Source organism: Ascaphus truei, chromosome 6 (assembly GCF_040206685.1).
Source record: "Ascaphus truei isolate aAscTru1 chromosome 6, aAscTru1.hap1, whole genome shotgun sequence".
Taxonomy (NCBI): domain Eukaryota; kingdom Metazoa; phylum Chordata; class Amphibia; order Anura; family Ascaphidae; genus Ascaphus; species Ascaphus truei.
In genome coordinates this window covers 120,012,440-120,038,653 of record NC_134488.1, presented here as the reverse complement: position 1 = coordinate 120,038,653, position 26,214 = coordinate 120,012,440, and the positions used below count along the sequence as shown (strand labels likewise).

The window sequence follows — 26,214 nt, the reverse complement described above, 5'->3', positions numbered from 1 at the left end:
CGCACGGTACGTAGCACATAGGAATGTTACAGTATAGCGTGCGGTGTGCAGCACATAGGAATGTTACAGTATAGCGCGCGGTGCGCAGCACATAGGAATGTTACAGTATAGCGCCCAGCACGCAGCACATCGGAATGTTACAGTATAGCGCCCAGCACGCAGCACATAGGAATGTTACAGTATAGTGCACGGTACGCAGCACATAGGAATGTTACAGTATAGCGCCCTGCACGCAGCACATAGGAATGTTACAGTATAGCGCGCGGTGCGCAGCACATAGGATTGTTACAGTATAGCGTGCGGTGCGCAGCACATAGGAATGTTACAGTATAGCGCCCAGCACGCAGCACATCGGAATGTTACAGTATAGCGCCCAGCACGCAGCACATAGGAATGTTACAGTATAGCGCGCGGTATACAGCACATAGGAATGTTACAGTATAGCGCCCAGCACGCAGCACATAGGAATGTTACAGTATAGCGCCCAGCACGCAGCACATAGGAATGTTACAGTATAGCGCGCGGTATACAGCACATAGGAATGTTACAGTATAGCACCCAGCACGCAGCACATCGGAATGTTACAGTATAGCGCCCAGCACGCAGCACATAGGAATGTTACAGTATAGCGCGCGGTATACAGCACATAGGAATGTTACAGTATAGCGCCCAGCACGCAGCACATCGGAATGTTACAGTATAGCGCCCAGCACGCAGCACATAGGAATGTTACAGTATAGCGCACGGTGCGCAGCACATAGGATTGTTACAGTATAGCGCATGGTGCGCAGCACATAGGAATGTTACAGTATAGCGCACGGTGCGCAGCACATCGGAATGTTACAGTATAGCGCCCAGCACGCAGCACATAGGAATGTTACAGTATAGCGCACGGTGCGCAGCACATAGGAATGTTACAGTATAGCGCGCGGTGCGCAGCACATAGGAATGTTACAGTATAGCGCACGGTACGCAGCACATAGGAATGTTACAGTATAACGTGCGGTACGCAGCACATAGGAATGTTACAGTATAGCGCGCGGTGCGCAGCACATAGGAATGTTACAGTATAGCGCACGGTACGCAGCACATAGGAATGTTACAGTATAACGTGCGGTACGCAGCACATAGGAATGTTACAGTATAGCGCGCGGTGCGCAGCACATAGGAATGTTATAGTATAGCGCACGGTACGCAGCACATAGGAATGTTACAGTATAGCGCGCGGTACGCAGCACATAGGAATGTTACAGTATAGCGCACGGTACGCAGCACATAGGAATGTTACAGTATAGCGCACGGTACGGAGCACATAGGAATGTTACAGTATAGCGCCCAGCACGCAGCACATAGGAATGTTACAGTATAGCGCACGGTACGCAGCACATAGGAATGTTACAGTATAACGTGCGGTACGCAGCACATGGGAATGTTACAGTATAGCGCGCGGTGCGCAGCACATAGGAATGTTACAGTATAGCGCACGGTACGCAGCACATAGGAATGTTACAGTATAGCGCCCAGCACGCAGCACATAGGAATGTTACAGCATAGCGCGCGGTACGCAGCACATAGGAATGTTACAGTATAGCGCACGGTGCGCAGCACATAGGAATGTTACAGTATAGCGCCCAGCACGTAGCACATAGGAATGTTACAGTAGAGCACGCGGTACGCAGCACATAGGAATGTTACAGTATAGCGCACGGTGCGCAGCACATAGGAATGTTACAGTACAGCGCACGGTGCGCAGCACATAGGAATGTTACAGTATAGCACGCGGTACATAGGAATGTTACAGTACAGCGCGCGGTACGCAGCACATAGGAATGTTACAGTATAGCGCACGGTGCGCAGCACATAGGAATGTTACAGTATAGCACGCGGTACGCAGCACATAGGAATGTTACAGTATAGCGCCCAGCACGCAGCACATAGGAATGTTACAGTATAGCGCGCGGTACGCAGCACATAGGAATGTTACAGTATAGCGCGCGGTACGCAGCACATAGGAATGTTACAGTATAGCGCACGGTGCGCAGCACATAGGAATGTTACAGTATAGCGCCCAGCACGCAGCACATAGGAATGTTACAGTATAGCGCACGGTGCGCAGCACATAGGAATGTTACAGTATAGCGCCCAGCACGCAGCACATAGGAATGTTACAGTATAGCGCGCGGTGCGCAGCACATAGGAATGTTACAGTATAGCGCGCGGTACGCAGCACATAGGAATGTTACAGTATAGCGCGCGGTACGCAGCACATAGGAATGTTACAGTATAGCGCGCGGTACGCAGCACATAGGAATGTTACAGTATAGCGCACGGTGCGCAGCACATAGGAATGTTACAGTACAGCGCGCGGTGCGCAGCACATAGGAATGTTACAGTATAGCGCGCGGTATACAGCACATAGGAATGTTACAGAATAGCGCGCGGTGCGCAGCACATAGGAATGTTACAGTATAGCGCGCGGTACGCAGCACATAGGAATGTTACAGTATAGCGCGTGGTACGCAGCACATAGGAATGTTACAGTATAGCGCCCAGCACCCAGCACATAGGAATGTTACAGTATAGCGCGCGGTGCGCAGCACATAGGAATGTTACAGTATAGCGCGCAGTACGCAGCACATAGGAATGTTACAGTATAGCGCGCGGTGCGCAGCACATAGGAATGTTACAGTATAGCGCACGGTGCGCAGCACATAGGAATGTTACAGTATAGCGCGCGGTGCGCAGCACATAGGAATGTTACAGTACAGCGCGCGGTGCGCAGCACATAGGAATGTTACAGTATAGCGCCCAGCACGCAGCACATAGGAATGTTGCAGTATAGCGCACGGTGCGCAGCACATAGGAATGTTACAGTATAGCGCACGGTACGTAGCACATAGGAATGTTACAGTACAGCGCGCGGTACGCAGCACATAGGAATGTTACAGTATAGCGCACGGTGCGCAGCACATCGGAATGTTACAGTATAGCGCCCAGCACGCAGCACATAGGAATGTTACAGTATAGCGCCCAGCACGCAGCACATAGGAATGTTACAGTATAGCGCGCGGTGCGCAGCACATAGGAATGTTACAGTATAGCGCACGGTACGTAGCACATAGGAATGTTACAGTATAGCGCGCGGTGCGCAGCACATAGGAATGTTACAGTATAGCGCACGGTACGTAGCACATAGGAATGTTACAGTATAGCGCGCGGTGCGTAGCACATAGGAATGTTACAGTATAGCGCCCAGCACGCAGCACATAGGAATGTTACAGTATAGCACGCGGTACGCAGCACATAGGAATGTTACAGTATAGCGCACGGTGCGCAGCACATAGGAATGTTACAGTATAGCGCCCAGCACGCAGCACATAGGAATGTTACAGTACAGCGCGCGGTGCGCAGCACATAGGAATGTTACAGTATAGCGCCCAGCACGCAGCACATAGGAATGTTACAGTACAGCGCGCGGTGCGCAGCACATAGGAATGTTACAGTATAGCGCCCAGCACGCAGCACATAGGAATGTTACAGTATAGCGCGCGGTATACAGCACATAGGAATGTTACAGTATAGCGCCCAGCACGCAGCACATAGGAATGTTACAGTATAGCGCCCAGCACGCAGCACATCGGAATGTTACAGTATAGCGCCCAGCACGCAGCACATCGGAATGTTACAGTATAGCGCGCGGTGCGCAGCACATAGGAATGTTACAGTATAGCGCACGGTACGCAGCACATAGGAATGTTACAGTATAGCGCACGGTGCGCAGCACATAGGAATGTTACAGTATAGCGCACGGTGCGCAGCACATAGGAATGTTACAGTATAGCGCGCGGTACGCAGCACATAGGAATGTTACAGTATAGCGCCCAGCACGCAGCACATAGGAATGTTACAGTATTGCGCACGGTGCGCAGCACATAGGAATGTTACAGTATAGCGCCCAGCACGCAGCACATAGGAATGTTACAGTATAGCGTGCGGTGCGCAGCACAAAGGAATGTTACAGTATAGCGCGCGGTGCGCAGCACATAGGAATGTTACAGTATAGCGCGCGGTGCGCAGCACATAGGAATGTTACAGTATAGCGCCCAGCACGCAGCACATAGGAATGTTACAGTATAGCGCACGGTGCGCAGCACATAGGAATGTTACAGTATAGCGCCCAGCACGCAGCACATAGGAATGTTACAGTATAGCGCACGGTGCGCAGCACATAGGAATGTTACAGTATAGCGCGCGGTACGGAGCACATAGGAATGTTACAGTATAGCGCGCGGTATACAGCACATAGGAATGTTACAGTATAGCGCACGGTGCGCAGCACATAGGAATGTTACAGTACAGCGCGCTGTATACAGCACATAGGAATGTTACAGTACAGCGCGCTGTATACAGCACATAGGAATGTTACAGTATAGCGCGCTGTATACAGCACATAGGAATGTTACAGTACAGCGCGCGGTGCGCAGCACATAGGAATGTTACAGTATAGCGCACGGTGCGCAGCACATAGGAATGTTACAGTATAGCGCGCGGTGCGCAGCACATAGGAATGTTACAGTATAGCGCGCGGTGCGCAGCACATAGGAATGTTACAGTATAGCGCGCGGTGCGCAGCACATAGGAATGTTACAGTATAGCGCGCGGTGCGCAGCACATAGGAATGTTACAGTATAGCGCACGGTGCGCAGCACATAGGAATGTTACAGTATAGCGCGCGGTGCGCAGCACATAGGAATGTTACAGTATAGCGCGCGGTGCGCAGCACATAGGAATGTTACAGTACAGCGCGCGGTGCGCAGCACATAGGAATGTTACAGTATAGCGCCCAGCACGCAGCACATAGGAATGTTACAGTATAGCGCCCAGCACGCAGCACATAGGAATGTTACAGTATAACGCGCGGTGCGCAGCACATAGGAATGTTACAGTATAGCGCCCATCACGCAGCACATAGGAATGTTACAGTATAGCGCCCAGCACGCAGCACATAGGAATGTTACAGTACAGCGCGCTGTGCGCAGCACATAGGAATGTTACAGTATAACGCGCGGTGCGCAGCACATAGGAATGTTACAATATAGCGCGCTGTATACAGCACATAGGAATGTTACAGTATAGCGCCCAGCACGCAGCACATAGGAATGTTACAGTATAGCGCACGGTGCGCAGCACATCGGAATGTTACAGTATAGCGCCCAGCACGCAGCACATAGGAATGTTACAGTATAGCGCATGGTGCGCAGCACATAGGAATGTTACAGTATAGCGCGCGGTGCGCAGCACATAGGAATGTTACAATATAGCGCGCTGTATACAGCACATAGGAATGTTACAGTATAGCGCCCAGCACGCAGCACATAGGAATGTTACAGTATAGCGAACGGTGCGCAGCACATCGGAATGTTACAGTATAGCGCCCAGCACGCAGCACATAGGAATGTTACAGTATAGCGCACGGTGCGCAGCACATAGGAATGTTACAGTATAGCGCACGGTGCGCAGCACATAGGAATGTTACAGTATAGCGCCCAGCACGCAGCACATAGGAATGTTACAGTATAGCGCACGGTGCGCAGCACATAGGAATGTTACAGTACAGCGCGCGGTGCGCAGCACATAGGAATGTTACAGTATAGCGCCCAGCACGCAGCACATAGGAATGTTACAGTACTGCGCGCGGTGCGCAGCACATAGGAATGTTACAGTATAGCGCGCGGTGCGCAGCACATAGGAATGTTACAGTATAGCGCCCAGCACGCAGCACATAGGAATGTTACAGTATAGCGCGCGGTATACAGCACATAGGAATGTTACAGTATAGCGCCCAGCACGCAGCACATAGGAATGTTACAGTATAGCGCCCAGCACGCAGCACATCGGAATGTTACAGTATAGCGCCCAGCACGCAGCACATCGGAATGTTACAGTATAGCGCGCGGTGCGCAGCACATAGGAATGTTACAGTATAGCGCACGGTACGCAGCACATAGGAATGTTACAGTATAGTGCACGGTGCGCAGCACATAGGAATGTTACAGTATACCGCACGGTGCGCAGCACATAGGAATGTTACAGTATAGCGCGCGGTACGCAGCACATAGGAATGTTACAGTATAGCGCCCAGCACGCAGCACATAGGAATGTTACAGTATTGCGCACGGTGCGCAGCACATAGGAATGTTACAGTATAGCGCCCAGCACGCAGCACATAGGAATGTTACAGTATAGCGTGCGGTGCGCAGCACATACTGTAGGAATGTTACAGTATAGCGCGCGGTGCGCAGCACATAGGAATGTTACAGTATAGCGCGCGGTGCGCAGCACATAGGAATGTTACAGTATAGCGCCCAGCACGCAGCACATAGGAATGTTACAGTATAGCGCACGGTGCGCAGCACATAGGAATGTTACAGTATAGCGCCCAGCACGCAGCACATAGGAATGTTACAGTATAGCGCACGGTGCGCAGCACATAGGAATGTTACAGTATAGCGCGCGGTACGGAGCACATAGGAATGTTACAGTATAGCGCGCGGTATACAGCACATAGGAATGTTACAGTATAGCGCACGGTGCGCAGCACATAGGAATGTTACAGTACAGCGCGCTGTATACAGCACATAGGAATGTTACAGTACAGCGCGCTGTATACAGCACATAGGAATGTTACAGTATAGCGCGCTGTATACAGCACATAGGAATGTTACAGTACAGCGCGCGGTGCGCAGCACATAGGAATGTTACAGTATAGCGCACGGTGCGCAGCACATAGGAATGTTACAGTATAGCGCCCATCACGCAGCACATAGGAATGTTACAGTATAGCGCCCAGCACGCAGCACATAGGAATGTTACAGTACAGCGCGCGGTGCGCAGCACATAGGAATGTTACAGTATAGCTCCCAGCACGCAGCACATAGGAATGTTACAGTATAGCGCCCAGCACGCAGCACATAGGAATGTTACAGTACAGCGCGCTGTGCGCAGCACATAGGAATGTTACAGTATAACGCGCGGTGCGCAGCACATAGGAATGTTACAGTATAGCGCCCATCACGCAGCACATAGGAATGTTACAGTATAGCGCCCAGCACGCAGCACATAGGAATGTTACAGTACAGCGCGCTGTGCGCAGCACATAGGAATGTTACAGTATAACGCACGGTGCGCAGCACATAGGAATGTTACAGTATAGCGCGCGGTGCGCAGCACATAGGAATGTTACAATATAGCGCGCTGTATACAGCACATAGGAATGTTACAGTATAGCGCCCAGCACGCAGCACATAGGAATGTTACAGTATAGCGCACGGTGCGCAGCACATCGGAATGTTACAGTATAGCGCCCAGCACGCAGCACATAGGAACGTTACAGTATAGCGCACGGTGCGCAGCACATAGGAATGTTACAGTATAGCGCACGGTGCGCAGCACATAGGAATGTTACAGTATAGCGCACGGTGCGCAGCACATAGGAATGTTACAGTACAGCGCGCGGTGCGCAGCACATAGGAATGTTACAGTATAGCGCCCAGCACGCAGCACATAGGAATGTTACAGTACAGCGCGCGGTGCGCAGCACATTGGAATGTTACAGTATAGCGCGCGGTGCGCAGCACATAGGAATGTTACAGTATAGCGCCCAGCACGCAGCACATAGGAATGTTACAGTATAGCGCCCAGCACGCAGCACATAGGAATGTTACAGTATAGCGCGCGGTGCGCAGCACATAGGATTGTTACAGTATAGCGCGCGGTGCGCAGCACATCGGAATGTTACAGTATAGCGCGCGGTGCGCAGCACATAGGAATGTTACAGGCACAGGTCCCTGCCCAGATGAGCTTATACTTTATGTTTTTGGTGCCTGAGGCACAGGGAGATAAAGTGATTTGCCCAAGGTCACAAGGAGCTGACCCCGGGAATAGAACCAGGTTCCCCTGATTCAAACTCTGTGTCGCTGTTTACAGAGTCAGTGTCTTTACTCACTGCTTCAGCTTCATGGACATTTAAATGGTCGTCCAATTGGAAGCTGCGACATTATCCCCCCAATGATGTTGAGGCTTCCTATTGGCCTGCGAGACCTGCGAGATTTAACACCCAGTTGGATTTCCCTAAGAGGGAGGAAAACAGCAACAGCTAATACGGCCAGTTTCTTGGGAACCGAGGGCTCCCTGGAGCTAAATATAGCTCTGTGCTGCTCTGCCCAATCCCCCCACGTTTTATTTCTGTAAAAACATTACACGCCGAGCTTATACACGCCTTTAACTCGCCGGGCCGCTAACTCGCCGGGCCTCTAACTCGCCGGGCCTTTAACGCGCCGGGCCTTTAACTCGCCGAGCCTTTACTCGCCGAGCCTTTACTCGCCGAGCCTTTACACGCCGAGCCTTTACTCGCCGAGCCTTTACTCGCCGAGCCTTTACACGCCGAGCCTTTACCCGCCGAGCCTTTACACGCCTTTACACGCCGAGCCTTTACACGCTGAGCCTTTACTCGCCGAGCCTTTACTCGCCGAGCCTTTACTCCCCGAGCCTTTACTCCCCGAGCCTTTACACGCCGAGCCTTTACTCGCCGAGCCTTTACACGCCGAGCCTTTACACGCCGAGCATTTACTCGCCGATCCTTTACACGCCGAGCCTTTACTCGCCGAGCCTTTACAAGCCGAGCATTTACACGCCGAGCCTTTACTCGCCGAGCCTTTACTCGCCGAGCCTTTACTCGCCGAGCTTTTACAAGCCGAGCATTTACACGCCGAGCCTTTACTCCCCGAGCCTTTACACGCGGAGCCTTTATAGGCCGAGCCTTTACTTCCCGAGACTTTACTCCCCGAGCCTTTACTCCCCGAGCCTTTACTCCCTGAGCCTTTACTCCCCGAGCCGTTACTCCCCGAGCCTTTACTCCCCGAGCCTTTACTCCCCGAGCCTTTACTCCTCGAGCCTTTACACGCCGAGCCTTTACACGCCGAGCCTTTACTCGCCGAGCCTTTACTCGCCGAGCCTTTATACGCCGAGCCTTTACTCGCTGAGCATTTACTCGCCGAGCCTTTACACGCCGAGCCTTTACTCCCCGAGCCTTTACTCCCCGAGCCTTTACTCCCCGAGCCTTTACTCCCCGAGCCTCTACTCGCCGAGCCTTTACAAGCCGACCCTTTACTCCCCGAGCCTTTACACGCCGAGCCTTTACTCCTCGAGCCTTTACACGCCGAGCTTTAACTCCCCGAGCCTTTACACGCCGAGCCTTTACTCCTCGAGCCTTTACACGCCGAGCTTTAACTCCCCGAGCCTTTACATGCCGGGCCTTTACTCCCCGAGCCTTTACACGCCGAGCTTTAACTCCCCGAGACTTTACTCCCCGAGCCTTTACTCCCCGAGCCTTTACATGCTGGGCCTTTACTCCCCGCGCCTTTACACGCCGAGCCGTTACTCCCCGCGCCTTTACTCCCCGAGCCTTTACTCGCCGACACTTTACTCCCCGAGCCTTTACACGCCAAGCCGTTACTCCCCGTGCCTTTACTCGCCGAGCCTTTACTCCCTGAGCATTTACTCCCCGAGCCTTTACTCCCCGAGCCTTTACTCCCCGTGCCTTTACTCCCCGAGCCTTTACTCCCAGAGCCTTTACTCCCCGAGCCTTTACTCGCCAATCCTTCACTCCCCGAGCCTTTACTCGTCGACCCTTTACTCCCCGAGCTTTTACACGCCGAGCCTTTACTCCCCGAGCCTTTACTCCCCGTGCCTTTACTGCCCGAGCCTTTACACGCCGAGCCTTTACTCCCCGAGCCTTTACTCCCCGAGCCTTTACACGCCGGGCCTTTACTCCCCGAGCCTTTACTCGCCGAGCCTTTACACGCCGAGCCTTTACACGCCGAGCCTTTACACGCCGAGCCTTTACTCGCCGAGCCTTTACTCGCCGAGCCTTTACTCCCCGAGCCTTTACTCCCTGCGCCTTTATACGCTGGGCCTTTACTCCCCGAGCCTTTACTCGCCGAGCCTTTACACGCCGAGCCGTTACTCCCCGGGCCTTTACACGCCGCGCGTTTACACGCCGAGCCGTTACTCCCCAAGCTTTTACTCCCCGAGCCTTTACTCCCCGAGCCTTTACACACCGAGCCGTTACTCCGCGCGCCTTTACTCCCCGAGCCTTTACTCCCAGAGCCTTTACTCCCCGAGCCTTTACACGCCGAGCCGTTACTCCCCGCGCCTTTACTCGCCGAGCCTTTACTCCCTGAGACTTTACTCCCCGAGCCTTTACTCCCCGAGCCTTTACTCCCCGTGCCTTTACTCCCCGAGCCTTTACTCCCCGAGCCTTTACTCCCCGAGCCTTTACTCCCCGAGCCTTTACTCGCCAATCCTTTACTCCCCGAGCCTTTACTCGCTGACCCTTTACTCCCCGAGCTTTTACACGCCGAGCCTTTACTCCCCGGGCCTTTACTCCCCGTGCCTTTACTCCCCGAGCCTTTACACGCCGACCCTTTACTCCCCGAGCCTTTACTCCCTGAGCCTTTACACGCCGAGCCTTTACTCGCCGAACCTTTACTCGCCGAACCTTTACACGCCGAGCCTTTACTCGCCGAGCCTTTACACGCCGAGCCTTTACTCGCCGAGCCTTTACACGCCGAGCGTTTACTCGCCGAGCCTTTACTCCCCGAGCCTTTACTCCCTGCGCCTTTACACGCCGAGCCTTTACACTCCGAGACGTTACTCGCCGAGCCTTTACACGCCGAGCCTTTACTCGCCGAGCCTTTACTCCCCGAGCCTTTACTCCCCGAGCATTTACACGCCGAGCCTTTACACTCCGAGACGTTACTCCCCGAGCCTTTACACGCCGAGCCTTTACATGCCGAGCTTTTACTCGCCGAGCCTTTACACGCCGAGCCTTTACTCGCCGGGCCTTTACTCCCCGAGCCTTTACACGCCGAGCCTTTACTCCCCGAGCCTTTACACGCCAAGCCATTACTCCCCGAGCCTTTACACACCGAGCCTTTACACGCCGAGCCTTTACTCGCCAAGCCGTTACTCCCCGAGCCTTTACACGCTGAGCCTTTACACGCCGAGCCTTTACACGCCAAGCCGTTACTCCCCGAGCCTTTACACGCCGAGCCTTTACACGCCGAGCCTTTACTCGCCGAGCCTTTAATCGCCGAGCCTTTACTCCCCGAGCCTTTACTCCCCGAGCCTTTACACGCCGAGCCTTTACTCCCCGAGCCTTTACTCCCCGAGCCTTTACTCCCCAAGCCTTTACTCCCCGAGCCTTTACTCCCCGAGCCTTTACTCCCCGAGCCTTTACTCCCCGAACCTTTACTCCCCGAGCCTTTACTCGCCGAGCCTTTACTCCCCGAGCCTTTACTCCCCGAGCCTTTACACGCCGAGCCTTTACTCCCCGAGCCTTTACTCCCCGTGCCTTTACTCCCCGAGCCTTTACTCCCCGAGCCTTTACACGCCGACCCTTTACTCCCCCAGCCTTTACACAACGAGCCTTTACTCCCCGAGCCTTTACACACCGGGCCTTTACTCGCCGGGCCTTTACACGCCGGGCCTTTACTCGCCGAGCCTTTACACGCCGAGCCTTTACACGCCGAGCCTTTACACGCCGAGCCTTTACACGCCGAGCCTTTACACGCAGAGCCTTTACTCGCCGAACATTTACTCGCCGAGCCTTTACTCCCCGAGCCTTTACACGCCGAGCCTTTACACGCCGAGCCTTTACACGCCGAGCCTTTACACGCAGAGCCTTTACACGCCGAGCCTTTACTCGCCGAACCTTTACACGCCGAGCCTTTACACGCTATGCCACTTCAGAGAGCGTAGTAAAGTAATTTTCTTGCTCTCGGCAAATAATCAAAAATAGTGTCACATACGCATGCGGAATAAGTTGGTGCATTACAAGTAAAATATAATAATAATGTATATATATATAGTAACAAAAAAAGGACCAGATGGGACCATGAATCACTGAGCACTGTACCTCCACACTGAATATAAGCACGCACCGCACACTGAATATAAGCACGCACCGCACACTGAATATAAGCACGCACCGCACACAGAATACAAGCGCACACCGCACACAGAATACAAGCGCACCACACCGAATACAAGCGCACACCAAATATAAGCACGCACCACACACTGAATATAAGCACGCACCGCACACTGAATATAAGCACGCACCGCACACAGAATACAAGCGCACACCGCACACAGAATACAAGCGCACACCGCACACAGAATACAAGCGCACACCGCACACAGAATACAAGCGCACACCGCACACAGAATACAAGCGCACACCGCACACAGAATACAAGCGCACACCGCACACAGAATACAAGCGCACACCGCACACAGAATACAAGCGCACACCGCACACAGAATACAATACATTCGAGCCTTTACTCCCCGAGCCTTTATACGCTGAGCCTTTACTCGCCGAGCCTTTACTCGCCGAGCCTTTACTCGCCGAGCCTTTACTCGCCGAGCCTTTACACGCCGAGCCTTTACTCGCCGAGCCTTTACACGCCGAGCATTTACACGCCGAGCCTTTACTCGCCGAGCCTTTACTCGCCGAGCCTTTACACGCCGAGCTTTTACACGCCGAGCATTTACACGCCGAGCCTTCACTCGCCGAGCCTTTACTCGCCGAGCCTTTACTCGCCGAGCTTTTACACGCCGAGCATTTACACGCCGACCCTTTACTCCCCGAGCCTTTACACGCCGAGCCTTTATACGCCGAGCCTTTACACGCCGAGCCTTTATAGGCCGAGCCTTTACTCCCCGAGACTTTACTCCCCGAGCCTTTACTCCCCGAGCCTTTACTCCCTGAGCCTTTACTCCCCGAGCCTTTACTCCCCGAGCCTTTACTCCCCGAGCCTTTACACGCCGAGCCGTTACTCCCCGAGCCTTTACTCCTTGAGCCTTTACACGCCGAGCCTTTACACGCCGAGCCTTTACTCGCCGAGCCTTTACTTGCCGAGCCTTTATACGCCGAGCCTTTACTCGCTGAGCATTTACTCGCCGAGCCTTTACACGCCGAGCCTTTACTCCCCGAGCCTTTACTCCCCGAGCCTTTACTCCCCGAGCCTCTACTCGCCGAGCCTTTACACGCCGACCCTTTACTCCCCGAGCCTTTACACGGCGAGCCTTTACACACCGAGCCTTTACTCCCCGAGCCTTTACATGCCGGGCCTTTACTCCCCGCACCTTTACACGCCGAGCTTTAACTCCCCGAGACTTTACTCCCCGAGCCTTTACTCCCTGAGCCTTTACTCCCCGAGCCTTTACATGCTGGGCCTTTACTCCCCGCGCCTTTACACGCCGAGCCGTTACTCCCCGCGCCTTTACTCCCCGAGCCTTTACTCACCGACACTTTACTCCCCGAGCCTTTACACGCCGAGCTGTTACTCCCCGCGCCTTTACTCGCCGAGCCTTTACTCCCTGAGCATTTACTCCCCGAGCCTTTACTCCCCGTGCCTTTACTCCCAGAGCCTTTACTCCCCGAGCCTTTACTCGCCAATCCTTTACTCCCCGAGCCTTTACTCGTCGACCCTTTACTCCCCGAGCTTTTACACGCCGAGCCTTTACTCCCCGAGCCTTTACTCCCCGAGCCTTTACTGCCCGAGCCTTTACACGCCGACCCTTTACTTCCCGAGCCTTTACTCCCCGAGCCTTTACACGCCGAGCCTTTACATGCCGAGCCTTTTCTCGCCGAACCTTTACACGCCGAGCCTTTACTCGCCGAGCCTTTACACGCCGAGCCTTTACTCGCCGAGCCTTTACACGCCGAGCCTTTACTCCCCGAGCCTTTACTCCCTGCGCCTTTACACGCTGGGCCTTTACTCCCCGAGCCTTTACTCGCCGAGCCTTTACACGCCGAGCCGTTACTCCCCGAGCCTTTACACGCCGCGCCTTTACACGCCGATCCGTTACTCCCCAAGCTTTTACTCCCCGAGCCTTTACTCCCCGAGCCTTTACACACCGAGCCGTTACTCCCCGCGCCTTTACTCCCCGAGCCTTTACTCGCCGACCCTTTACTCCCCGAGCCTTTACTCCCCGAGCCTTTACTCGCCGAGCCTTTACTCCCTGAGACTTTACTCCCCGAGCCTTTACTCCCCGAGCCTTTACTCGCCGTGCCTTTACTCCCCGAGCCTTTACTCCCCGAGCCTTTACTCCCCGTGCCTTTACTCCCCGAGCCTTTACTCCCCGAGCCTTTACTCGCCAATCCTTTACTCCCCGAGCCTTTACTCGCCGACCCTTTACTCCCCGAGCCTTTACACGCCGAGCCTTTACTCCCCGAGCCTTTACTCCCCGAGACTTTACTCCCCGTGCCTTTACTCCCCGAGCCTTTACTCCCCAAGCCTTTACTCGCCAATCCTTTACTCCCCGAGCCTTTACTCGCCGACCCTTTACTCTCCGAGCCTTTACACGCCGAGCCTTTACTCCCCGGGCCTTTACTCCCCGTGCCTTTACTCCCCGAGCCTTTACACGCCGACCCTTTACTCCCCGAGCCTTTACTCCCCGAGCCTTTACACGCTGAGCCTTTACTCGCCGAACCTTTACTCGCCGAACCTTTACACGCCGAACCTTTACACGCCGAGCCTTTACTCGCCGAGCCTTTACACGCCGAGCCTTTACTCGCCGAGCCTTTACACGCCGAGCCTTTACTCGCCGAGCCTTTACTCCCCGAGCCTTTACTCCCTGCGCCTTTACACGCCGAGCCTTTACTCCCCGAGCCTTTACTCCCCGAGCATTTACACGCCGAGCCTTTACACTCCGAGCCGTTACTCCCCGAGCCTTTACACGCCGAGCCTTTACATGCCGAGCTTTTACTCGCCGAGCCTTTACACGCCGAGCCTTTACACGCCGAGCCTTTACTCGCCGAGCCTTTACTCGCCGAGCCTTTACTCCCCGAGCCTTTACTCCCCGCGCCTTTACTCCCCGAGCCTTTACACGCCAAGCCATTACTCCCCGAGCCTTTACACACCGAGCCTTTACACACCGAGCCTTTACTCGCCAAGCCGTTACTCCCCGAGCCTTTACACGCTGAGCCTTTACACGCCGAGCCTTTACACGCCAAGCCGTTACTCCCCGAGCCTTTACACGCTGAGCCTTTACACGCCGAGCCTTTACACGCCAAGCCGTTACTCCCCGAGCCTTTACACGCTGAGCCTTTACACGCCGAGCCTTTACACGCCAAGCCGTTACTCCCCGAGCCTTTAATCCCCGAGCCTTTACTCCCCGAGCCTTTACTCCCCGTGCCTTTACTCCCCGAGCCTTTACACGCCGACCCTTTACTCGCCGAGCCTTTACTCCCCGCGCCTTTACACACCGGGCCTTTACTCGCCGGGCCTTTACACGCCGGGCCTTTACTTGCCGAGCCTTTACACGCCGAGCCTTTACTCGCCGAGCCTTTACACGCCGAGCCTTTACACGCCGAGCCTTTACACGCCGAGCCTTTACTCGCCGAACCTTTACTCGCCGAGCCTTTACACGTAGAGCCTTTACACGCCGAGCCTTCACTCGCCGAGCCTTTACACTCCGAGCCTTTACACGCTATGCCACTTCAGAGAGTGTAGTAAAGTAATTTTCTTGCTCTCGGCAAATAATCAAAAATAGTATCACATACGCATGCGGAATAAGTTGGTGCATTACAAGTAAAATATAATAATAATGTATATATATATAGTAACAAAAAAAGGACCAGATGGGACCATGAATCACTGAGCACTGTACCTCCACATAGCAGTGCGAAGATAAGTGAAAAACAAAGAGCTAAAAGTACCAAATACAAGCACACACCGCACACCGAATACAAGTGCACCACACCGAATACAAGCGCACACCGAATATAAGCACGCACCACACACTGAATATAAGCACGCACCGCACACTGAATATAAGCACGCACCGCACACTGAATATAAGCACGCACCGCACACTGAATATAAGCACGCACCGCACACTGAATATAAGCACGCACCGCACACAGAATACAAGCGCACACCGCACACAGAATAAAAGCGCACCACACCGAATACAAGCGCACCACACCGAATACAAGCGCACACCGAATAAAAGCACGCACCACACACTGAATATAAGCACGCACCGCACACTGAATATAAGCACGCACCGCACACTGAATATAAGCACGCACCGCGCACAGAATACAAGCGCACACCGCACACAGAATACAAGCGCACACCGCACACAGAATACAAGCGCACACCGCACACAGAATACAAGCGCACACCGCACACAGAATACAAGCGCACACCGCACACAGAATACAAGCGCACACCGCACACAGAATACAAGCGCACACCGCACACAGAATACAAGCGCGCACCGCACACAGAATACAAGCGCACACCGCACACAGAATACAAGCGCACACCGGACACAGAATACAAGCGCACACCGCACACAGAATACAAGCGCACACCGCACACAGAATACAAGCGCACACCGCACAATGAATACAAGCGCACACCGCACACAGAATACAAGCGCACACCGCACACAGAATACAAGCGCACACTACACACAGAATACAAGCGCACACCGCACACAGAATACAAGCACACACTACACACAGAATACAAGCGCACACCACACACAGAATACAAGCGCACACTACACACAGAATACAAGCGCACACATTATTTTGAGCAATGAAGCAAAACACAGAAGTGTACAAATATAATAAAGTATAAAATAACCCATCATCACTCAGTCCCAATCCCTTACACATGTAGCAGAAGGCAGACCCGCTGGTAGACAGATCCCCTTACATTTTAGATGTAAAAAAAAAAACGTTTCCCAAAGGGCACTTATGTTTTGGTTTATTTATTATTTAAATTGTTTCCGTTTTGCATTTATTCTTTTTGTGGATCATTTTTGCCTCTTCAATGAGACTGACACACGTTCTAATAGTTTCTACCAAATTCCACATCACTCTAACGTCGTTTCTTTCCTTCTTGCCATCAAATACTCTCCCAGACTGAAGCGCAGGGTAAACATTCACAGCTAAAAGTTTGCAGGATTCAGTGTAAGAAACTCCTGAGGCTTTGGTCCCACTGCGTCCGGCGGCGCTCGAGACTGCGTGCGCGCTACTTACCATCTGATGGTATCCTCCCGAGCAGGTCCCAGTCCCTCCTCCCTGCACGGCTCACTACACGCTGTGACGCGTCAACCGCCAGGGGATGCAAGAGAATTGTAATCCCAAGCGGTGATGCGTCACGTGGTGTGGCTGTGAGCCAAGTGAGGAGAGGAGGAGGGGAGGCTTCGGGGAGCGGGGAAAGCAGCTGCAGCACCAAGGGAGCCCACCTGCTCCCTCCCACAGACTCTCTCCTCAGGGAGGCTTCGGGGAGTGGGGAGCGGGGAGGCGGAGGAGGGAACCCCCTGACATACCGTGATGGCCCGCCCCCGACGTCATTGCCGCGCCTACCCTAAACGTTTTGGCCACGCTCCCCGCTCCAGCTCCCGCTCCCTACAGACCGCAGATAGCGGTCAAGTGCCTCTCCACGCGCCGCCTGTCTGCAGTGCGGGCGCGTGGTCTGAGGCAGCGGGGCCTTAGCCTTATACTTGACAGGACTGCAAGTGGTACTGTACATTTTCATTGAGGCATAGAAAGTTGTATGATGATTGCTTTACTCCTCTTTGTCTTTTGCTTCTGTAAAGTTGTATCAGATATATATATATATATATATATATGAAATGGAAATATTACTGTGTGCTCATTTGCATGTCTTACACAGGTCTGCAACCGCCGCCTTTCCCCATTATCACCCAGCACTTCCACTGCAGCAAGGGATTCTGGGACATTACATGTTGACATGACAGGTTTCCATTTCCTATATGCTTTGCTGTGGAGGGTTTTTGTCACTTTTTTTTATCCACCATAACTTAACTAAGTATATATATATGCCTCATTCATTATTATTCACTTAGATTGTAAGCTCTCCGGGGCAGGGATTTCCTTTCCAATTTGTTTTGTTTGTTGCACGCATTGTATTATCATTTTCTCTGTTGCTTGTTTTGTAAAGCGCTGAGTACACTGTGTACGCTATATAAAGATATAGAAACATACATGAATTATCCCCCTTTCCCAACAGACAGAGCAGGATGCTGATAGTCGCTGGGGAGTATTCTCTGGCCACGTTCGAGGGCACGGAGCAGATCTTCCGTCCTGTGAGGCTGGTAGCTCACCCTGATTACAGCTCAGCTTCCAGGACTGCTGACATTATGCTGATAAAGGTGAGCAACATGCAGCCTCTGTCTCCACCCTAATGTACTATGCTGCAGCACCAGGGGAGCTCAACTCCAGTTCTCAAGGTTTTCAAGGTATCCCTGCTTCAGCACAGGTGGCTCAATCAGTCCCTGCTTCAGCACAGGTGGCTCACTCAGAGGCTCAGTCCTTGACTGCCCCTCTGAGTGAGCCACCTGTGCTGAAGCTTGGATATCCTTAAAACCTGACCTTTTATGGGGGGAGGGGGGGAGGGAGCGTTGGGGTGTTGGGGGGCTTGAGGACAGGAGTTGAGCATTTCTGGAAGGTTCAACCGGGCAGTGTCACATGTGCCAGCGACAGTAGGCTGTTGTAAACAGACAGATATTATTAGTACTGTATATGCTAATAGATTATAATCACTGGTGAAAGTGGTGGTACAAGGGGGGGGGGGGGGGGGGCGCAGAGTACCCCCCACTTTTCTACCGACAAACTTATCATTCCATTTTCTTCTTAAAGAACCATTTTTTTAGGAAGCCCCTCTCTTGTGCCCCCTGCTTAGCATACACATGGTATGAATCTTTGTAAAACAGCTTTCCCCACAAGGATGAAGACATTTGTTTATTTCTTTTCGAAGTCGCGGACAGCGCCGCGGCTTCTTGTAACCGGCTTCCCCCACCGATTATAACAAGAATCTTGCAGTTTCATTAAACTGATAAGCAACTCTGATTGGGTGGTCCGCTTGCCCCATCCCGGCCGGAGGGGCCTGAATCTCTGGGCCGGCTTGGAACATGGCGAGTCCCAGTGCAGTGTGTGTGCGGGGGTCTCTTACCCTCCCCCTCCCCCTCCCCCCCCCCCTGAACCTACTCCTCGCATCACGTGTTGACATCATCCGACGCAGCGTTGTTACGTACCAAGAGATGCCGGCGCTTACAGAGGCCGCGGCCCGACTTCCGGAATCAGTTTAAATGTGGCGGTGGTTACAGTCACCACCACTGTGATTACGGAAGTTGGCCCGGGGCTTCTCTAAGCGCCGGCATCTCTTGGTACGTCGCGTACACACGTCACGTACACATCAGCACATGATACGAGGGCCCGGTGCAGTTGCACTTTTATAAAGCCGGCCCTTCCTGAATGTACAGATTTAACTCATTGTGGGCTGGGGGTTTGCATTGCGTTTGATGGCGCTGCGTACTGCAGACTCGCCAACAATTTGCACAGGGTAATCGGTGCCGCTGTAGTTTCCCTACTTGTGCTGGATGGAGCCACTCGCAAGCTATTCCTATGGAAGTCCCCTAACCCAGGGGACCACCAACAGGTCAAGTGTTCAGGATATCCCTGCTTCAACACACGTGGCTCGATCAGTGGCTCAGTATTCGACTGCACCACCTGCGCTGAAGCATGGATATCCTGAACACCTGACCTGTTGTTGGTCCTTGAGGGTGGGAGTTGTCCACTCCTGCAGTAACCTACGCAGTTATCACACAGTTCCGTTTAATATGTATAGCTGGTTTTTACAGGACCCAAAACATACAGTGTACCTGCTAAATAGGAGCAGCTGGAGGGTATGTTATTGCCATGATTCAAGTGATTTTCAGACAGGGCCTCTCAGAGAATATCTTCATGTGTTAATGGCCATTCGTTGATGTTTGCCTTCCTGTCTTACTCTTACAGCTAAACCGCCCGGCAATGTATAACGCCTTTGTGTCGATGGTGCCCCTCCCCAAGCAGGGGGCGGCAGTGAGTGAGGGACGTTTGTGCCAGGTGTCTGGCTGGGGTTACACCAGCACTATCAGTGGCAAGGCCTCAGATACCCTGAGGAGTGTAAAGCTGCCTATAGTCTCTACACGGAGGTGTAACAGCTCCTCATCGTATTCTGGGCACATCACAAGCAGTATGATCTGTGCCGGCTTCAACACAGGGGGGAAGGACGCCTGCCAGGTGAGCCACACCAGATGCTGTCTGCATGGAGCAGCAGAGGACTGTGGGGGAAGCAAGATCATGTGAGGGACCATCAAAGACAATAATGGAGCAAGTTGGAAGAGAGAAGTGGGGGGTTGGGTGGGGAGCTTAATGCAATGTTAGGGTGAAGGGGATAGGAGTAGAATAAGTGCACAGGTTAATTACAATTGTAACTCACCTTACCCGGCTCTAAAGGAAGTTACATCAGATTGATTATATACATGGCAGTGCTCAGTCTCCCTGTACCTGTTCAGGGTGCTGGGTAGGTGCAGGCTGGGCATGGATAAGCAGATAGGATCCTTATTCTATGCCAGGAACTTTTATAAAACATAAAAGGAGCTTTAGAGAGAAAAGAAGAGGAGGTCAGTCAGGACTACCAGTTACCAAAATTAACAATTAGATCTTGCAATGGTGCATGCGGGGAGGAGGCTCTCCCAAATCCTCACAAGATATACCAATAACCCAAATACCCACAGCGCTCAGAAGACTGATAATCACATCAGAGAACCATAAGAGAAAATTCCAAGTTTAATCGTTTACATCAATAAATGGTGCGAAAAAAAACAAAGCTGGAGAAAAAGCAAGCAAGGCGATGACGTAAGACAATGTCCCCATTCCAACATTCATGAGGGACCCCACAAACAGGGGCAAGCAGGGGGGCAACCAGGGGGGGAAGAGATTAACAGACACACCCACAGAAGCACAATATAAACCAGAGCAGCTGTGACCAGCTACTAAAAATACCAAATGTCCATGATAAGGGGGGCTACGTATCGGGCACTGTGGCCCTTCCTCATGCCCGTTCCCACCTTACTCCCCTTTAAGATGATCGTATGGTTTGGCCAAAAGAATACTGCACAGATTCAGAAGTGAGTGGCTACAGTATATCATCCAGCTTCTCTACTGCCATCCAGCTGATTCCCACACTTTCATCTGAATCCAATGTTCATGTGGAGTGTCTCCACAGGTGGCTCAATCAGTGGCTCAGATGAAGCAGGAATATCCTTAAAACATGACCTATTGGAGGCCCTTGAGGCCTGGAGTTGGACACCTCTGTATTAGGAAATTATTTGGCAATATGTCACCCCAAATAGCCACGGGAACCATTGGTGGTTGCAATTACCATGTTAGCCTCTTCAGAAGCGTTCAATGATTCACTTTATAACTCCCAGCATATAAAATATGCCCCGAACAGCCCATTGTGGGGCATTATTACCTTGTGTCAGTATAGGGGGTGAAGTTTGTGCTGAAAAGCAAGGTGACATTCAGAGACTTGGGGGGTAGATCCTCAGAGGTCCTCTAAATATTTAACGATATGTTAACTTCTGTTAGCGCATCATTAACTCCCAACGGGGATCATAAGCACACAGTAACGCTGCGTTAAGCGCTGTTTTCAGGCGTAACAGGCCCTTGCGTTACTATAACGAGCGTTAGTGTTAATGATATGCAGAAGAGGTGTTCCCTCTAACAGCGCCAGCCCCCAGAGCTCCGTTATAGTTACTGTACCGCTGGGATCATAACGTTAGGTCAGAGGTAAAGGTGGCGTTACCCCCACCCCGGCCCTGATATGGGTCTGGTACAGGATCAGTGTAAGATCACAGGTAGGTGTGTTTGAACGATCGTATTTTATTTACCAGGTCCTTTCCTCTTTTCTTTTTTCGGAAGTATCGCCCCCTATGGGTAAGACAGGCCATGTCATGTGACGCTAACGCCAGGCAGTGCTAACGTCACATGGCGTTCATCCTATGCTAATGAGATCACTTACGGCCATAACTTTTGCATATACTTAGCTTTGTGGCTAACCGTTAAACGCAGGAAAGCTAACGGACGTTACCTATGTAGGTAACATCGTGTTAGTAGGCCAGATTTACCGGACCCCTGAGGATCCATCACCGGGTGAGTGCTGGCATGATAAGAGAAGTGCTGCGGGGATTAGGGGAAGTGGGACAGTTGCAGGTGGCTGCAAATAAAGGCGAGTCTCAGGAACTCTATGAATAAAAATAGAACAAAACTATAATGACTGTTGGAAGAAAATCTATAAAGAGTATATTTGAATGTATAGAATTCAGAATAATGTAACATCCAAGCTAGGAACAAGCAAGCTAACGATTCTCCACTCTATAAGTAAATCCTATATGCCTGAATGATGGAACCGGCTGAAATGAGGCTGTGAAAGATGTGTTCTAGTGTCTCTGATTACATTGAGGCAACAACCGGACCATGCACGATTTGATATATATTGAAAGGTGGGAGAATTATTTGCACCCATCTAATGAGAACATCTTCATAATGGATCCAAGTATGAATGTTCCTGTAAGAGATGCGTGCCATGGTACACAATGGAGAAATTTAAATAAGGCTTTATTGCCTGTTCCTTTAAATAGCACAGCAAACACAAATATACAAAACAACAAACACCTATCCCTGTTTAAGGGCTAACTTACTTCCCCAGTCCCTTTCTGCAGGACTGGAGGAATAATCCCATTACCAGCCTATTCCCCAAAGTCTCAAGAGATACCTTAGAGCAGGTGGCCCTTCATGTCAGTCTCTGGTAGGTTTCTGGGTCACCTGTGTCCAGGAATATAGGTATCTCAGCACAGCCTTTCTGCTCAAGACCTCTTTCCTCTTGTCAGCACCCTTGTGTACTGAGGAAAAATCTCTCTCCTGTTGGGAACAGGAGGCTTTTCTTTACAGACTTAATTTGCCAGGTGGAGTCTGGTTAATTGCCTACTGCACTTAACCAGATCCCTGCTGGCTTTTAGAGAGAGTTTATTCAACAGGGATAAGTCCCTGTTACATACCTCCCCTGTGTGCATTCAGGAACGTTATAGAAACTGCTAAAATGGAGAATTAAAACATGTAAAGAGCTTATGTACTAAGATTATATTTTTAACAATTTTGTGCGTGACAATTTCAGTGCTAAAAAGGAACACAAACCTTAAAAAATGTGCGTCGTATGTAGCAAGACTTCATAAACTGTTGTTTGAAATAATTTTGACGTATCTTTCGCATTGAAACCTGATGGATACAATATAAATTAAAACAGAATTGTGTGGTTTTTTTAGAACTAGTGTTAATAAATATAAATGCTTATAATATTTATAGTAGCCATACCGTGAAAATAATAAAAATTTTAAAGAAATGTTTAATGTATTCTAAAGTAGCAAGCATTTTGGTTTCCATAGAAACCATTTACAGAGTCACATCCCCTTCCTCTTCTGAAACAGACTCTGGCTCTTGAGCCCTGCCCTCTCTCTAGCAATGCACCAATTGTATCTAGTAACTGCCAGGTCACATGATCTTCCACACAGAACTTTGCATCGTGGGTACTGTTTAGCAGCAATAACAGTGAATTAAATAACCCCGAACAAAGCGATTGATTACAGGAGAACGGATCGATCTGTAGTTTAGCTAATCACATGTCAGTGTGCAGATTGTATTGATGCACATATTGAATGTTTTTTTTTTTTTTTTTTAAACAGCAGCTTTAATTAATGGTTAATTTAAAGTCCCATTTGTTTTAGCTACAGGAATTATGAGGGACTCTCCCTGATTAATAGAATGTTATGGAGATTTAGCCGGAATGATTCTCCATCCTGTAACACACAGAATTCCCATTGTTAATTCTGCCTTGTTTCTCTTTCAGGGGGATTCAGGGGGCCCACTGGTGTGTGATGGGAGGGTGTTTGGGATCGTGTCTTGGGGGAACAGCTGTGCAAATCCCAAATACCCCGGCGTATACACAGCTGTGGCCAACTTTCAGAAATGGATTTACAGGACAATCTTTTAAGAAGATTTGCAGAACTCCCATCTCTAAGCTTCCACTTCTAGTTAACCCCAAATACACAAATATATCCCTGCTCCCGGGTACCTGCAGCCACACGCACACAATGAAGGGAGACATGCTCCCTCTAGCAGGACCATTCATTATTATGGGTCACTTCATGGGCATTCCCACCTAGGACCACAATGAACTGATTGTAAGCTCTGTGGAACAGCGCCCTTCTTACCTTCTGCACCTCTGTATGTTAATGTTGTCATTTTATTGCTCTTTTCCTCACACCCCGTATGGTTGGTGCGTTATAAGTATATGATAATAAATAATAATGGCATATTTATTGATGGAAAAATGGAGGAACCGAGAAATTAAACAAATATAAGTATTTTTTAAAATGTTTTTTGTTTAATAATGTTCAATGCCTCTACAGTAACCAAATGCTTTTTGTTTTTATATATCTACCTAATCTTTCTGTGATGACTGTTATACAATGCTGTGTACAGGTAGTCCTCGCTATCCAACGTTTCACTTTACACTGGCGACACACTTTATTCGAGCTCGGCTAGTCCCACGAATTCAGGTATACCCGGGTGTATTGAGGTTTGTGACTGTTTTCTGCCCGAGTGCATTGGGTTATTTTCCAGGCAGGGATTGAAGCATTTTATTCCCGCTGGCTGCAATACTGCACAGTATATACATATATATACTGCATTACAATTCATGAATTTATGCCATCTGGTAGACACGCGAAGCATTGCAGCCTATTAAATCCTAATCATTATCATTTAACAGATCAGCCGCCCGTCAGCCAGGCATGAACCCAGGCTGGGAAGGCAAACGCAACGGGGCTTGTCAGAGGTGAGGAGTGGCGCATTCCAGGTATCTGCCAGGTACATACTGGGTATTTGCTCGAATAAAGTGTGTCGGTGCAGTACAACGAATGGCATATCCAACGCAACCCTATGGGCTGTTTTTCGACGCCGGAATTCGTTATCCGACGCCTAAATGGGTTACCCAACGCTCCCCGCCACTGATTAACATGGGACTCACTTTACAACGGTTTCACTATCCAACGCTACTTCCAGAACGGGTTCCGTTGGATAACCGAGGACCGCCTGTATAGGAGTGAAGACGAGAGGGTCAAGGAGCGGCTCAGTGAGTAAAGACTCTTCAAACAATGACACAGAGCCTAGTTCAAATCCTGGGGTCAGCTCCTTGTGACCTTGGGCAAGTCACTGTAGCTCCCTGTGCCTCAGGCACCAAAACATTGTAAGCTCTGCGGGGCAGGGACTGTGTCTGTAACATTCCTATGTGCTGCACACCGCGCGCTATACTGTAACCGTGAAGCACTGTGTATCCCATTGGGAGAAAAGCACTATATGAAATAAAGTTATTATTAAATTGTTGACCCAGATCTTTTTCCATTTGTTGCATTGTTTCAACTAATTATGTTGCTGTAATTTGTCCTCTTGTGAAGCTGTACAAATCCTGATTGTGTGCCTAACATAATGGCTGACCGCCTTTCAGTTTCAATCAATCCTTCAGTCAGTGTAACTCAGCAGCTACAAACGTATCCTGATATTACAAAGGTAACATTATCTATTGTTACGGTTTCTAGCTCAAACTGCCGGGAACATTGGCAACAAATGATCACAAACTGGAAAGTGTAGCAAAGATCTTGCACTGCTGGGGTAGGTGGCTACAGCCGGCTATAGAAATCAAAGGATGCTTTAAAACTCATTAAAAATGGCATTAAGTTTAAGGGGGAAAAAAAGAAAAAAACAGTCACTTTTATCTAATACTACAGAACTGATTAACAAGACCCCCTCCCCCCCCAATATAAGATTTCACGTTTTGCTACGTTAATAAGTTATTTTTTTACAATACGGCGCTGTCCTTTTAGCAACTTATCCGTGTAACTGGATTCTTCCCGAATATTAAATCAACCTTCAAGTTCAACTGCTTTACTTATTTGTCGTTCTGCGACACATGAATATGTTTCGCTTTTCTCTAGGCTCGCGCAATTCAAGCATCAACTACTTACGTTTACCTTTAAAAAGAACAAAAGCTCTTTCCGAACCTGATTTTTAGACCGTTTTTGTATCGTATTTATGTTCTAAAAACAAAAAGGAGGGGGAGTCATTTTGAAAATAAGTCCAATATTCTGTAGAAGGAAAATTCGCACTGCATGTTTTTCCAATTAAAAGGTGCTGGTACTCGAGGCTTGTGAACCTCACTC

At 50.7% G+C, this 26,214-nt stretch overlaps 1 protein-coding gene across 2 annotated transcripts in view; it reads left to right on the top strand.

Annotated features, from left to right (window-relative positions):
- LOC142497771 (trypsin-3-like) overlaps positions 1-25,380 on the top strand; it is a 54,200-nt gene extending 28,820 nt beyond the window's left edge. For both annotated transcript variants that reach the window (XM_075606062.1, XM_075606063.1), the window contains 3 exons: positions 18,126-18,267; positions 19,910-20,176; positions 23,844-25,380. In XM_075606062.1, coding sequence (XP_075462177.1) covers positions 18,126-18,267; positions 19,910-20,176; positions 23,844-23,987 — 553 coding nt within the window. In that variant the 3' untranslated portion in view covers positions 23,988-25,380. The remainder of the gene's footprint in view (positions 1-18,125; positions 18,268-19,909; positions 20,177-23,843) is intronic.
- Positions 25,381-26,214: the final 834 nt, after the last annotated feature.